We start from the raw sequence: 15869 nt of genomic DNA, 5'->3' as shown, positions 1-15869 counted from the left end.
GAGCCCTGGCCGCAGACTCCTCCATGAATGACTTCCTGCCACATGCCTGCAGCCTGTCTGGTCCGTGGGCACAGTAACCCTCTTGTGCCCACCCCCAAGGGCTCCCACCCCCTGCACCCTCTCCATTGCATTATTTCAGAGGGGAGATGGAGGGAAGAAGAAGGGGCTGTTTTCTAGGTGTGTTTTTTCCTGTAGTTTTAGGATTGCCAGGAGCTGGATCATTTCTGTGTCTATGTGCATCGAGTTTGTTGTGTATTTAATAAATATTGGACTAAAATGCTGCTGCTTTCATGGTGGGTTTTTGTGTTTGCTTTTTTTTTTTTTTTTTCTTCCTCTTTCTTCCTTTCTCTTTTTTTTTTTTTTGGTTCTGGCATGCCTGGTTGCTGTCTTCACCCTGCAGCGTGGTTATTCGTCCTCCTCTCGGTTGGCATAAATGCCGGCTTCCCAGCGCAACGCCAGAGCGCTCTTCCTGCGGTTCACCCTGGTCGCCTCGAGGACCTGGTCAGGAGAGAAAAGGAAAGCACAGGCTGTCACTCAGCTGGCCCTGCTCTCAGGGTGTCCCACACTGTGTGCCCAGGCCTGCAGGGACCAGCCGGGCCAGCCCTCCCCACAGGGCTGCAGCCTGTGCAGAGAAGGAAGACAATGCCATGAAGCACTTGATGATGTGAAAGTGGGGGGATGGCACACAGGAGCAAAGCCACACCACAGGAGGACAGAAGTGGTAGGAGTTACCTGGCAGTGTCCAACTCTCTGCAGGGGAGCCCCAGCTGACCTCTAGCAGGCCAGCTGCAATTGCCCCGTCCCAGGGTCTTGGCCTCCTCCCCAGGGTCAAGTTTAGTTAAGTTTTAAACTGAAACCACACATCTTCAGTACCAGGAGCCAGCAAGCAGCCTGCAGCTTTGTCCAGAGGCTGCTCTGGAGCTGCACATGAAGCCCAGTAAGCACACAGCTGCCTGTATCAGTACATCACCCTCTCAGGCAGGACCAGGCAGCGCCTGCCCCCAGACCCTGCCCCTTTTCGTGGTCATTGGGTGGCAGCTACCACACACTGTGATCAAAAGTGCTCCTGGAGTGAAAAATCATTCACATGCAAAAGGAGATTTACACAAGGAAGGCCTACAAAGCCTGGCACAAGATGGGCCCGATACATTTTTATGTATTTCATACACACACATCATGCACACAGGTATACACACGCAGCGTGTACATATGCACACACATAAACAATTAACTAAAAATGTAAGAAACAGATTTAACATGTGTTTTGAGAAAGTCAAAAGGAAAATGAGACAACACCAAAAGACATTATTGTGATGTGTCAGAGGCAGTCCTCAGCAAATAATGCATGGCTGTGGGTGTTTTCCACACAGCGGTGAGATATAAAGGGGTCTGGAGCCTTCTTACATAAGCACATGACAATGTTATTCTCTGACCAACACTGAATAACAGCTCCATTATGAAACTACAGAGCTGGAAATGTCAACTTCCCCCAGTGTGTTTTAACCATCCCTCCCAAAGAAGCAAACTTTTGAAGTTTTTTACATCAGTTAAAAAAAATCCCACAACAAATACATGACTCTTCACTGAAGCAATGCTGGCCATGCCTCGTCCCTAATGCTTCCTGCAAGCTGCTCTGCACACTCCCTGACTGCAGAAGAGCAGATGACCTTTTGAGATAGGATGATGGTGTTTCACTCTTCTGTGAAGAAAATCACGAGCAGTAAGGACTGAAGCCTTGACTACAATAAAACTTAAGACTAAAGAAATTCTTCCAGCTTGTGACAAGCTGTGGCTGGGAGAGTACACAGGTGCTAGGCTCCTGTACAGGCAGTATCAGAAAATCTGCCCTGAACTGCCAGCTGAAATTACAGGCCACCATAACTTTGCTTATGGGAATGAGAATGCACTACTGCATTTATGCTGATTGTAACCTCTAGACCTTCATTCAGAAGCTGAAGATAGGATGGACTTCTGCCAGCATTAGTATTTCCTTGCCTTCTCAGTTTCTTTTGACTATGACTATGAACAGACCAAAGAACTGAAGACAAAATCTGGCCAACAGAGATGAATTATAACAAAAACTCCATCTCATGCTCAGCACTGACCATGGCTACAAAGTTAGTCCAGGTCCACTAGAGAGATTTTGTTCTGAAATTTTGCCCAAAATCATGCCCCCTCTTTTTGTGGAACAACCACCAAAAGGAGGGACCAGGGCTAAGTGGTTTCTTTCTATCCTAGCAGAAGGCAAATGTGCTGACAAACCTAGCAACTTATTAATAAATAAATAAATAGATAAATAAATAAATAAATACATAAACAAATTAATAACCACCCCAAAAAATTCAGTAGGAAAAAATTGGTCTGAGATATTAGCCTGTGAGCTGTGTACTGGAGTTACTCCCCCTGCAGAATGCCTGAACCCAGAAAAGACACCCCAAATTGAACAACAGAAGCAAAAGTGGAAGCGGGTATCAGTGCATCATTCAGCATAAATTTCAAATTAAAGCTGCCACTATATTTTTAAATAAGGTCTGTGGAATTTGGCCTGCAAAGATATGTCCGTTGAAAATAAATGGATTTTACATAGTTTAGAACAGTTTGAAATCTCCAGGTTCTTTACTGGACATCACAGTACTGTGAGGGTCTCTGGTGATGGACCGGAACAGTCAGGACACTTAAACTTTGAAGATTCCTGCTTTGGATCAGTCAGCTTGTATTTGTCTTAAAAGATGGCAATAGGGTTTCTTCCCTTTATCCCTGGTCTGCACACCTGCCCCAAGTCTGTCTGCTTCTACAAATGCTGCTGGTTCTGCAAGCAAAAGTGTATCCAGATTCATATCAGAGGTACCATGACGGCATTGAATGTAGTCTTTGACCTTGCAGGAAAGCAAGTCTGGGGCTCAGTATTAACACTAAATGGTATAGCATATAAACTAAAGATCCTTTTGCATAGTTATCCCAGAATAATTCTTCTAATCTACTGAAAAGAGCGTTTGACCTAAAACAACCCTTGTTTTCACAAGGCTGTGACAGTTTTAGACCCGCTAGAGGAAACAGTGGCATAATTATAGCATGCAACTGGAATGACTGAGTGGGGAATTGGGACTCCTCAATGGAACACTGAATCCATGACCCAGGAAGCTGCTTGCCTAAAAATAGCCAACTGACTCCATTTCAAAATATATTTGGCCTGTCTCGGGGCTGTCTCTAGTCCCACAATGACTGCAGCACCCCCAGGCTCTCCACAGCAAGTCAAGAATGCTACCTCAATGGTTCCCAAGCACCCTCCTTGACAATGCCCTGCATCAGCTGAGTGGGAGCAGGCAGGGCCAGGCTTGCTGCTCAGGGTGTCCTAAGGCAGCCAGGGACATACCTGCATGCAGTAGGAAGATCATGAAGCAGATGCTTCACTTAAGCTTAGGCTTCTTCAGCCTATGAACTATGCCCTAATGAAAAGGCATCAGGGAAAAAAAGCAATGTTACATAAAATGCCTTCTTTGGCAGAGGTGGTTTGAATACCAGCTATAGTAGAAGAAGAAGAACTTGGAGAGCAGAAGTAGGTTTGAGGGAAAAACAAAAGATATGTAGGGCTGTAAAAACTGCTCTTCATGTTTCTGCAGAAGGTTTTTTTCTGATCTTGTGGTTGCAGCTTGAGGTCTTGCTAAGAATTGCAGAGGGTTCTTTCCTTGAATATTTAATTTATTTTTTGAGGATTTTAGGGGGGAAAAAAATTGAAACAGCTGCCAGTGTTAGGTGTATGAATAATTTTTCTATCCATCTTAAAGATGGAGACTAGCCCACACTGAGTTTCCCCTCCATCAGATTTAACAAATCCAGCACATAGCTTACAGCTTTAATAACTGCTGTCTTACTGACAACAATAGAAAGCAATATATATTTATATACACGCTTTAGCCGAAATAATATTTATCACAACCACTGAAGTAGTGGTGTTTTTTGAGTAGTCAGAAAACTGACTGCTATATAGTTCAAGACAATTTTTGTTGAACAGTATGGGCAAATCTGATGTGGATGTGAAACAGCTTTTCTGAGGTTTAATATTTAACTGATTCTTCCCATCTGAATCTGGAAGAACTAAAAGTAAAGAAGAAAACAGAAAATGCTAAGGTCTGCATGTCTAAAACCTGTGAGTGCTATGTGGTAAAGTTGCTTCAGAAAACATTCCTGGAGCACAGTGTGCATAAAGAGATGTAAGCACAAATGCAGGGAACTGGCTGCCTGTTCCTGCAGATGTGAGCATTCCTGCTCAGGAATGGTAAACTAAATGCTTTAAATAAAACTGGAACTACCGAGAGAACATCTGTTTCTCCAGCATGGAGGTATTTTCTTTACTGTTACTATTTAATGCTGTTTACTGAATACCAGACTGCTAGTAAACACAGTGAGAAGCTGGCTATCAGAGATTAAAATGTGTTTACTTGAAACAAGACAATGGCAGTATTAAATTGCTGCTTCTCACTATTAAAACATGAACTGTGTGCCCTAAGCCATCAAATCCAGTATGTTCATCTTCTCTTCTGTAACACGTAGATTTTCAGCAGTAGCCTTTAATGTTGCATAAAAGTCACCTTACTGCAGTTATCTGCTACAACATGATTGGTACTAAGGAAACTCAAGCTAATGATCTGTACATTTGAATATATGTATAGCTGTAAGGTCAGAAACAGAAGGTTTGGAAGATAAAAATGTCCTATTTAGGGGGCAGGGACATAGGTCTCTTTAAAAAGCAGTGGGATGTGCTTTTAGCACAGGCTGCAGGAATTTGGGTGCTAATGAAGCAGGATGCAGGTGCTGTGGTAGCTGAACTTCAGCAGTTACTGTGCCTTGCTGGGGAGCTGCTTTCTGCTTTCCAGAGGGAGCTGTCAGGGTGACTGCATGGAAGCCCTTGCTCCCAAGCCAGTGCAAGCACAACTGGGACAGCTACAGCGCTGCCTGTGGTGATTAAATCTGAGCCACCTGCCTGCACCAGAGTGCATTTTGGAAGGCTTTGGTAAATTGGAGACACAGCTTAGCTGTGGGGTGAGTGGAGAGTAGGGGCATATAGAACCTTGAGTCTTGTTGTTCCCTCTGTAACAATCTGCCTGGTTTTAGCTGAAGATTTCAAGCGAGAATCACATGGTTTCCTCAGTCTGAGGTTGGATGCTGGGGAATAGCAAGAGGACAGCCCTTCACCTGAATGAGGAATTGCTGTGTCCTACAGTCTTTTTTATTTCTAGCCCCTTTCCCATTCATACACATTCTTTTACAGCTCCTTACTTTAAGTATCATTACCATTACACAAGGTAGACACAAAACTCTTCCTAGCAGAAGACCATGGCCTGGGCCTGTAAAATCTACACCTGAACCTTTGCCTCTCACACAACATCAAACACTCTGATCACTACTTGCTGTTCACAAATCCTGACTTGGATTATTGTGCAGATACTATGAAGGAGAAAAGACACAACCTCTATTTAAAACCAGGACTCTGAAAGCACACTGCTCTGATACTGATTTAACTATCTATAAATACACAAAGATCAATCACTGGCTTGTATCAGTGTGATAAAAAACTACTCTAAATTATTTAATGAATAGGAAATGGCATAGACTTTTCTTTGCTTTACTCTCCAGGTCAGAAAATTTTCATGTGCTTGTCTTGAGATAGCTGATAGGGTCAAGTATATTATGGAATAGGAAAAAAATGCTGGTGTGGAACAAAAGAATATCAGTCACTACCACAATCTGCAGAGAAAATTACAGGTATTTGAAATATACACATTACTGAGCACCTCACTCTTAACAAAGATTGTGAAAGTGTAGTTAGTATCAACTACCTGCTCTTAAAATTACAGCCTTTGGCAAAGTCCAGCTTTGTGGGGATAAGGACTGTGCCAATTACTACTTTGCTAAAATACCAAATGTCACTGTAAATACCTTTTGTTGGACAGATCTGGATTTATTTCACCCTGAGACAAACACTGATGCTAAGTTGTGGGACTGTGATCAGTCATCACATCACAACAGACAGGGATAAGGAAAGGTTCACAAAATGGAACAGACTGAGGCCATGCACTTGGATCTGACTCTTCCACAGATGAAAGAGTGGTGTGCTGTTTTTTTTACAAAATACTAGAGATTTTGATAGTATTAAATACATTGTAATCACAGACAAAGGAAAGCCACAGAAATTTCATGCAGCATCTGAAGATGCTTGGATCCCAGGTTTAGCTTTGCCAGCTAAATGGTAAGAGGAATTATGGGGAAGTTCTCATTTCTCACCTCAGGAATGCTCCAGTCCCAGGAAACAGCTCCCATCCCTTTAATTACAACCCCTCCCATGGCAGAAATTGCAACTAGAATCCAAGGGTTAGAAAAACAGCCACACAAATATTTTCTGATGAGAGATATAAGGGAATATCACACACACACACACACATTTTTTATATGAAATGGCACTGACACACATTATGAAAATACCAACTGCAGCAACATGCACTTGGAATCACCATGCAAGAAGAAGCAAAAATAAACAAGCACTTGAAAAGTACCTCAGAAGTAACCTTGCTAGACAGTAATTTACAGGTGTACTGGTAGAAAGGGAAAAGACCAGCATTAGTACATTGAACAAGCATGTTATAACTAGGAAACAAGAACAAATTACAGAAATTCCAAGAACTGGCACTTCCATAGTATAAAACTTCAAGCAACTTAGTGTCATAAAAAATAAAAAGGAAGTATTGGCCAGTTTGGTGGCAGTATTTTAATGACGTTGCTTGGCCAGTCTCAGTCTTGTTTACCATCAGTGCTTGACCCATTTCTTTGCTGCTGCTTTTTCTCTTTCACTCATCTGCTGAAACCTGTGCTGCAACACATCCTCTGGAAGAAACTGCCCCCTTTCCTGAGCAGCAAAGTTCTTCCAAGATGCGCTTCACTTGCCCTCTGTTTCTGAAAGGTGTAACCCACAAGCCTTGATCCGAGAGGCCACGTTATAGCCACTAAAGCCACTGAAGCCAGACACGAAAGAGAAGGTGGTGATGCCTGAAGGAGAGACTAGAGGGCGAATGACCCACTGAAACCACCCTCCTGTATTTTTTTGTGTCTTTTTTTCCCGGGGAAAAGTGGATCTCTATACATCAGTACTGCTGCTGTGCTCAGCATGAGAGGAAGTTCCTGTGGACATGAAATCTTCCAACAAATCTCTCCATTTAGGAGACCATGGCTGCTGTCCCAGGCACCCTGACTGCTCCAAGTACTTGCTGAAGTCTCTGGTTCCCCTTACTCACAAAGAGCAATGCTGAGCCACACTCAGCTCTCAGGATATGATACTCCAAGTAGCAGCTGTCTAGTTGTCAGTTATGCTCCTTCTCCCACTGTATTTAATATATTTTTAAAAATAGTGCATTGATTTGCTATTTTGCTTCATTAGTTACAGAAACCCTTTTTCCTGAGAACACTGTTCAAATGTTCTCTGCTGACAAATGAAAGCTATTTGTTTTTAAAATAATAGTTGCTTAGCCTGGACTGTAAAAATATTCACTCAAACTGACAGCAGCACAAGTGCAGCATTTCTTATTAAAATTATCTTTGCCTTGTCAATAGCAGAGTTGTTTACCAAAGGAGAGCGGAAAAAGCCAGGGGAAAGAAACAAAACACTCCTGCTGATCTCGGGAAGTTCTCCCTGGGCTCTGCAGGACACAGACCTCTAATAGGATTTTGGGTGGGCAGCAGCAAAAACATCTTGTTTGGCTTCATGCAGTGGGCTTACAGAAGAGGAGAATGACAACAAATCTCAGCACTGTGGGGCTTTGGTGTGCACTGGGACTCTGCAAATTCACTGAAGCCTTGAAAATTCATGACAGAGAAGGAACTATCCCACAGGCTGTCTGAGTGGCACCAATGCTCTGGCAGGGCATCTTTGGGCAGTCAGTGACTGGGCAGCAGTGGAGAGCTGAGATGGCACCCAGAGCACACCTCAGACACTGCCCAGACCACTGACCAGCACTGACATCACTTCAAACTGTGGCAGACACCAGGCAACCGTGGTCAGTCTGCTTTGCAGAGTACATCTGCAATTCTGCAAACACTTGAGGAACTCTGCTCAGGTAAACGAGCAGGAGCTAAGATTTCAGCCAAAAGCCAACACTTCATGGGCTGGGCAGGTCACCTTCACTCTTCACAGGGGCAGAGGAAGAGCACAGGGTGAGTACAAGCTGAGTGCCACCCCACTAGCAAAGCAGCTGAAGTTTCCAGCCACCAAGGTGATGGTCTCGGTATGGGACTCCAGTGTTGGTTTGCACAAGTGGGTGTTTTATACCAAACTTTTTCTAATGTTCCTCTCAGCTTCTGCAAAGGTCAAGAGAGTTGCCCTGCAAGCCTCTGAGCATCTTCATGGAGAGATGTTCTGTGGAGATGCCAGGAAACAGCACTCACCAGAGCAGGTGTGGCCACCCCATTTCTCTGGGTGCTTTGTGGAGGGAGAGGAAACCAGAATGCCTCCTTCCCATGATGTAGCCCCAAGATACCTCTGCCAGAATGAGGCACGTTCCTGTGCACAAGCTGGCTTTCTATCTGCTGTAGAAGTCTGATGCACAATGGAACCTTGTTTTTCAGTGGCCTCAGTAGAATAAGGGACCAGAAAGTTTCTGGTGTGCACTGGAAATGAAATCTATCTGCATTTTCAGTTAATGCAAAAAAGTGCAACAGTCCATAGTCCCTCCATAGTCCATTCCTTATGACTTTCAGTACCTTTTGCTACTGTGCAATATTCACAAGTAGTGATTAAAAGCTGCCAGTGCAGTATTCATATTACAAACCTTCACTTACATCTGTGCCCCCTAATGAGAGCCTGCCTTTAATGAGCATTACTAGAAAGAAGTTGTTGGAGAGTCCTTGGCAGTAGGGTCATTGCTCAGACATCTTTGGGAAATGTCTGGAGGACTTTGGCTGCTTCAGTAAACACTGTGCCCATTTAAGGAGTTTGACATCGAATTTGTATCTATCTTCTGCATATTGCATAGTAATAATGACTCTAAATAAGAAAAAGTTCATGCTCTCTTAGGAAAATGAGATTTTCCTGAATTTTCCAGTTACAAAATCTGTGGGTCTTCATATTAGTGTCTTTAATAAAGAACACCTTAATTCAGATAAACTACTACTGCTTATGTGGAAGAAAGACAACAAATCAAACAACAACATGCTGGCTGTTGAAGGATCCAAGTTAACTTTCGAGACACTCCCAGTCTAGTTCCACAATGTGTGGTTTCTGGGGAAGTTACCAACTTAAAGTGAAGACTGAGCACACTGGGACTGTACTTTGGGGGGGTCTACAAACACAGGTGTGTTTACCTGTATTCACAGGTGTGAATACATGCTTGATCCACAGACTTCAAAGTGTCACTGAAATAACACATTGGAGGGTCTTGGTGATGTGTGAATTAACAGAATCTACCAATTGGAGGGCAGCTACCCACTATTCTTATTATTAGTTAGCATAATTAACTACAATGAAATGTAATATGAGTGTGCAGTTGCACACTCCTCACTCGCCTGCCTCCTTCCATTTTGAACACCTGCCCCTTATGATGTGTTAACATCCTTACCCACTTGGAAGGTGATCTGAGCAGATTCTGGTAAAATAATCTTTTCCAGTGTCTGCTGGTTCTTGCGAGTCATGGTCTCTATCAGAGAGCAAGAAGGGAGAAGGAGAACTGCACTTACCGCACTGTCGTCCATCCTTTCTCGTCTCTTGGTTTTGTGTGTTTCATAATCCTCCATGAGGGTCTGCATCAGGTTCTTGGGTCGCTGGGCTCCTGCAGACTCCTCGGGTGGAGGGTCCAACTGTGAGGCAGGGCCTTCTGCGGTGGGGGATGGAGGAGGCTTGATCTTCTCTATCTTCCCTGCAATGACATGAAAAGAATGACCCTTTCTAAACTGAGGAATCACAAATTGTTTACTGAAGATGGCAGCTGGAGAATCATTTTCAGCAGGTTTTGAACGAGGAAGCAGTTTGGAATGAAGTCTGTGAAACAATCTCTTATACCAGGATGGTCATGGACTTTAAAAAACTCTCCCTCTTCCTTTAATCCACTACACCAAAACACTAGAAAATTTTTTTACAAAATCACAGTTTAAAAAATTACCTGCTTGAAATACCCGTTTCCTCCTACAGGATACATTATGCGATTTGGAAATGTTTGTAAGATTCTGGAAAACCACAAGATGATTTTCTTCTTGCTTAGCCAATGCAACACACAGAGACCATGCATGAGACATCCAAAGAAGGTGTCTTAAACACAGCTGCCTTCTCTTTTTCCAGTGCTTTTTATCTGCTTTGTAAGCAAGAAAGGCTTTGGGTCAATCCCCAGTGCTGCTCTTCCCTGCAGCAGCTTCCTGCAGTTGCACAGAGTGCTCCTGCTCTCCTGTCCTATAAACTCTTGGTTCAGATAGGGCCTTTGAGTTCCCTCCTGGTTGAAGGAAAGCCAGAGGGAACTGATTTTTCTCTCTGGCTGATCCCATTGCACCCAATGTAAGGTCACTGTTTTGAGCACAGTGACCACAAAGGCACACCAGAACAAGACACTGCTACTATAAGCTGCAGAAGAGCTCACAGGTGGACAACCCATGCTTCTCTGGGAAGGGCAGCTTGCCTTTCTCGTCACCAGGCACTGACTTGGGGTGAACCACCCACCATGTCCTGCTGGGGAGAATGTGGATGACAATGGCAGCTCATGGGAATGATATGTGGGGGCTCTCAGCTGTGATAGGAGAAAGAAATGCTGAATCAAAATCACATTTCCACGGGACCATCACCAACTCTTTGAAATAGGACACTTCAATGCATGTAAAAAGAATAATACCATAAAAGGAGAAAAATACCCACTGCAAACCCCTTATAAATAAGTGAAAAAACCAGAAGGATCATGCTGATTTTCAGGAAACTTGTTACTGAAACAAATGAAAACCCTAGCTGGTCCTTCAAAAAGCAAAAAGCATCATAACAGTTGCAGCCACTAGAGAGCAGCCTTGAAATCTCCTGTAAGAATCAACAGGATTTATTCTTGAAAGAAGTGAGCCAACACTGCTGAAGTATTTTTACAAGAACTCCCCTTGCCAGGCTTTTTAAATTTCTGATCAATGTTGAAAAACCCAGCATGATTAGTTTTTCATAATTCAGGCTTAATTTAACCTGGGCAGTGAGGTGATGTGGCTGGGAATCCACCCTCTTTGTACCACCCTACCAGAGACTGGAGGGGGAGTTTCTATGGGCCCGGGTTCTTCTCTGGGTTGCATCAGGACTCGCTCAGACAAACACAAGTTGTGCTGCCAAAGCAGAGGCCAACAGTGGGTCCTGAGCTGCCCAGCTGCACCCATGTGTGACAGCTTAGACTGCAGGAGAGACTTGAAACTACTGTCACCCTGCCAGTTAGGCCCAGTGGGTAAAAAAGTGTGCTGAAAATGAAAGGCCTGATTAAGGGTCAGATATCTTGCTGTATTGCTTCATTCTTACACTAGCAATTGCCTTGGATGGATGGATGCAATGAAGGAAGAATGGGGCTTCTCAGATCCCTGCCCAACTTGTACCTTCTCCAGGGATACAGACACACCACAGGATGCTCAAATCTATGGACAAAACTAATGGCTGAAAAGAGATCCTTCCACTCCCCTTCGCCTGGAAAACAATGCAAATAGGTTTTGGGGATTTCCATTAAAGAAAGGGGCTATCTTCAAGCACAGCTCTTCACCCTGTATGAACCCTTCAATTTTTACAATCACAGAATCAAAAACCATTAATGCTGGAAAAGACCTTCAAAGTAATTGACTCCAAGCTTTGTATTGCATATGTATATATATGTAAGTATAAAATATATGTAACATGTATTATACATATGTGTATTTATATGAACCTACAGCATCCCACATCTACATATACACATTTACTTTTTACTTAGAGACGCTGTTGAAATTTTTTAAAGCTATTTGCATAGCAGAGAAAAATTTTCAAAATAAGACATTTCAGCAGGACAGGTTGTTTTAGGAAACCAGTCTGTGCTGGAGTCAGGGGATTGCTGAAGTACATCAAAGAAAAGATCCCTCCAGTAATACAGAGCCTCATTACCACACCAGGTGAAATGTGGGCTTCTTTGCTCTTCTTGAGCACCAGGTGAGCAATGCAAATACGCAAAATCACAAACAAGCAAACAGTAAATAAAGAACCTCTCAAAGATTCTCACTTCACGGACATCTTCCAGTAGGAGGGAGTAAGAAAGCAAAGGGCAAATGAGCTGGGTTAGTATGTTGTTAAGGCACTCCTGGAAATTTTCTGGGGATGACTGATGAGCACTCCAGAGGAATCCTTGGAGAAAATTATTAACTTTCTGTTTTTCATACCAGTGCCTATAAAGGGGTAAGGAAACAGCATCTTCTGTAAACATTTCTGCTCTATCCTTTCTCAAAATTCTAATTTTAAAAGGAAGTTCATGCATATGTATTATATCCGATCCTTATTCTGTACCTGTATAAAATGTACATAAAAATGCATTAAAAATTTTGAAATGACCACAAAATATCTTGCCTCCAAGTTTCTGCTTCTCTTACCACCACACAAAAAGTATCCTCATACTATGGCTGAACCTGAGAAGCTTCCTAAACATAGGTCTTCATTGGAGAAAAATTGAAGTGGAAAATGGTTTTGAGGCTGAAGCAGTTTCTCTGAGGGAGTCTTTGGCTCCACAGCTGCCACTCAGGGTAAGAAAGCAGAGAGAAGAAAGAAAAGCCCAGCACACACACATCCCTCACAGTTGGGATACATGGTGACTATCCTTACAGCAATACTCTGGCAATTTTTGGTCTATCTTGAGGTTCCTCATACAAGAAAGCAAACTTTTTTTTGAAAAATTCGAAGGTTCTTCATCTTTACCTTTCCAGGATTGCCCCACAGGTCTTCTCCAGTGTATACATTCCACTGAAATTATGCTGTGTCTCAATTCAGTGGTCTGAGATGGATTAAAAGGTTGCCTCGAAGCATCAACAAACAATTTTAAAGGACAAGTGTTATCAGTACATATGTTTATTACTAAGAGACCTTTTGCATTGTCCTGGGTGACTGGAAGACAAATTGAGTGTTACCATCAGTTTTATGAAAGTTGCATGTCACGGTGAGTAAAGCCATCTGAAGTAATTAGCAGTTACTGGGCACTTACACCATATGAATTGTGTTAATCTGCCACACTTCAGTTAAATTACAGCACAGTTCACTGCAGCCTCTTTCTGTGGTTTGTCTTTCTGTTACCTAGCGAAGTGTCCACCTGGTTCAAAGCAGTGAAGGGGAGCAGCAGTAATAAATAATCAGGAAACACCAGGAGTCCTATTAAAGCTACTTTGTCCAGACCTCCACCTAAAATCAGCCTGATTGTTAAGCCATTGCTAATTAAGTTTAGTATTATACCTTCTCAAAAGACTGAGTATACACTTCCACACTTAAGGATTAAAAACAGGTTTTTCAAATTTATACTTGACTCCTTAATCCCTTTCTCCTAAGTTATCCTGATGTTAGTGCCAATTCTTTATTTGAAAAAGGCAATTTGCTGACAGAAATACCTCCTTTTCTTTATTATTATTATTATTATTATTATTATTATTATTATTATTATTATTATTATTATTATTATTATTATTATCATCATCATCATCATCATCATCATCATCATCATCATCATCATCATCATCAGTGGTAGAATTACTTTTCTTTGTGAAACTAGATATACATACTGCAGTACCAGACATATTCTACAGCATATTCCTTACTGGGCCGACCAGAAGCAGCTTTTCCTTTTGCTCTGAATGTCACCTCTGTCTACCCAAACAGCTTGATGTTTGTGCCTCTGCTAAATTAGATTTATTCTTTTTTCACAGGTATTGAAAAGATCCTGTAACTAATAAAAGGGAAGTTTCTGCAATCTTGCAAGGGATTACATGGTATTCCTCCACCCTATTTCTAAGGATGCCTGCAGGCGTTAACAGCAATACAGCTGGCTAAAGGGACAGCAGAACTGATGATTACACACCTCCCAATGCTAAGGGTGCTGAGCTGATGTCCTGCAGATGAGAGCTATGCTGAGCACATCTGCTGTTCAGAAAGCACCAAAAGTAGAAGAACTAAGAACTCTGGCAATGTTCTTAGTGGGTTTTTTGGTTTTTTTTTTGATCAATGATATTCTGAAACACTGCCACATATTCATCTTTTCCTAGAAATTATTTCTTTGCCTTGTCACCGGCTGCAAATTGCAGTAGCTTGAGTCATTGGCTAACTGATCCCAATTCTCTTTCTTGAACATATGGCTGTTGGACATCTAAAGGAAACTGTCTGGAATGATTCATTATAAACAGAAGTTTATAATTTTCTCTAGAATGTAATTTACAACAAGCATTTTTACAGACACAAAGTAAATGCCTTGTTGTGTAGAGAAAGCAGAAGTACACTGTTTTCCCAGAAGCTCTGTTGAAACAAGCATTAGTGTCAGCAGCCCATCCAACATCACTTCTAAGTAAAATACAGTCATTATCTACCCCATTTAGAGCACTTTCAGCTACAGATGATACTGTTTTTGAACACAGTCGTGAGCACACCTTTACGAAACAAAGTCCTCCTAACTGACGTCTGTGGTGCCCTGTATTCACATCTTGTCAGACATTTCTCAGAACACCTCAGATTCGAGACGATCCTTATGAAAAATGCTGTGCTGGAGGAGTTATAATAACACCACTTCAAAGAAAAGATTGGTATTTGCTACATCTTTTTCAAAGAATACATGTTAAGATCATCCTCTTTGCAGAAGAAACAAAACTAAGTATTCACTATTTATATGCTACATAAAACTCCAAGTTCACAATTACATTGAGTAACGGGCTAAATCTACATCTTATTCAAGCTTACAATGACTTTCAAAAGAAAATGACTACCACTAGTTCGTATAGAACTAGTAGAAACAAAGACAAGTACTTAAAGAAATTTAAGTACTCTTGGTAAAATGAATACTTTTTCATGATGACCACTGTTGTTAAATCTTACAGGCACTTGCAAAGCATATGCACATGCTTAATAAAAATCACTACACAGAAATAAGCCTGGTGTGTGTTTCTGGGGATTTTTAAGATGTATTTTTTTCTGTATTATATTTAGAAGGATCAGTGCTTGACATTATTTCTTGAGAAGGGGAAGAGGGAGAAAGATACCCTGTAACTGCTGTGAATGTCAGCAGAAGAACCCAGAAACTGATCAGTCAAGAGGACTTCTGCTGAATCTATGGAACATTTTGTTTGTGATGCCTGTTACAATTCAATAGTGAGTAATATCAGCTAAAATACATGGCAACTCATAGCTCTAGATAACATTTTACAAGACAGAGCTCATCAAGACCAAGACCTCAAAACAGAAAGCAAAATGCCCAGAAAAAGAAATCTGATTCATATCCCAAAATCTGCACATCTCCTTCCCAAATGACGTGCAAGAGAACAGGAAGCCTATTAAGGAAGGCCTTGGATGTTTGTCTTTCAAATAGCCACACAGCTGTAAAAACCGCTGCTGTACTTCCTTGAGATGATCCTAAATTTCAGTGGGTGGTCTGAGCACTGCAGTGGACATATCATGCTACAATGTGGCAGTGAGTGAATACAGAACAGGGTTTAGTAAAGATTATCAGCATCTCTGCACTGCATTTGTGAAAAAACATAACTTTCTGCAGGTGTGCACATGGCCAGAAAATTAAGCTGCCCCATGCAGTTTCCAAGCAGATGAAGTCACCTGCCCTCCCACCCCCTGCAAAATAATATTTTCATTAAAAAAATGACATAAAATCTAAACCATACCT

At 42.1% G+C, this 15869-nt stretch overlaps 1 protein-coding gene across 16 annotated transcripts in view; it reads right to left on the bottom strand.

Annotated features, from left to right (window-relative positions):
• Nucleotides 1-221: 221 nt before the first annotated feature.
• The window catches only part of PALM2AKAP2 (PALM2 and AKAP2 fusion), a 265334-nt gene continuing 249686 nt past the window's right edge, over nucleotides 222-15869 (bottom strand). For 10 of the 16 annotated variants that reach the window (XM_086869415.1, XM_023944332.2, XM_086869414.1 and 7 more), the window contains 2 exons: nucleotides 9721-9899; nucleotides 222-498 (listed from right to left, as the gene is read on the bottom strand). In XM_086869415.1, coding sequence (XP_086725541.1) covers nucleotides 406-498; nucleotides 9721-9899 — 272 coding nt within the window. In that variant the 3' untranslated portion in view covers nucleotides 222-405. Of the gene's footprint in view, nucleotides 499-6551; nucleotides 6591-9720; nucleotides 9900-15869 lie in introns of all 16 variants that reach the window. The other 6 variants (XM_023944331.2, XM_023944334.2, XM_023944333.2 and 3 more) reach the window with 1 other exon arrangement.

This window comes from Cyanistes caeruleus, chromosome Z, assembly GCF_971803275.1.
Source record: "Cyanistes caeruleus chromosome Z, bCyaCae1.hap1.1, whole genome shotgun sequence".
Lineage (NCBI taxonomy): Eukaryota > Metazoa > Chordata > Aves > Passeriformes > Paridae > Cyanistes > Cyanistes caeruleus.
This window is presented reverse-complemented; position numbering and strand designations above follow the sequence as displayed.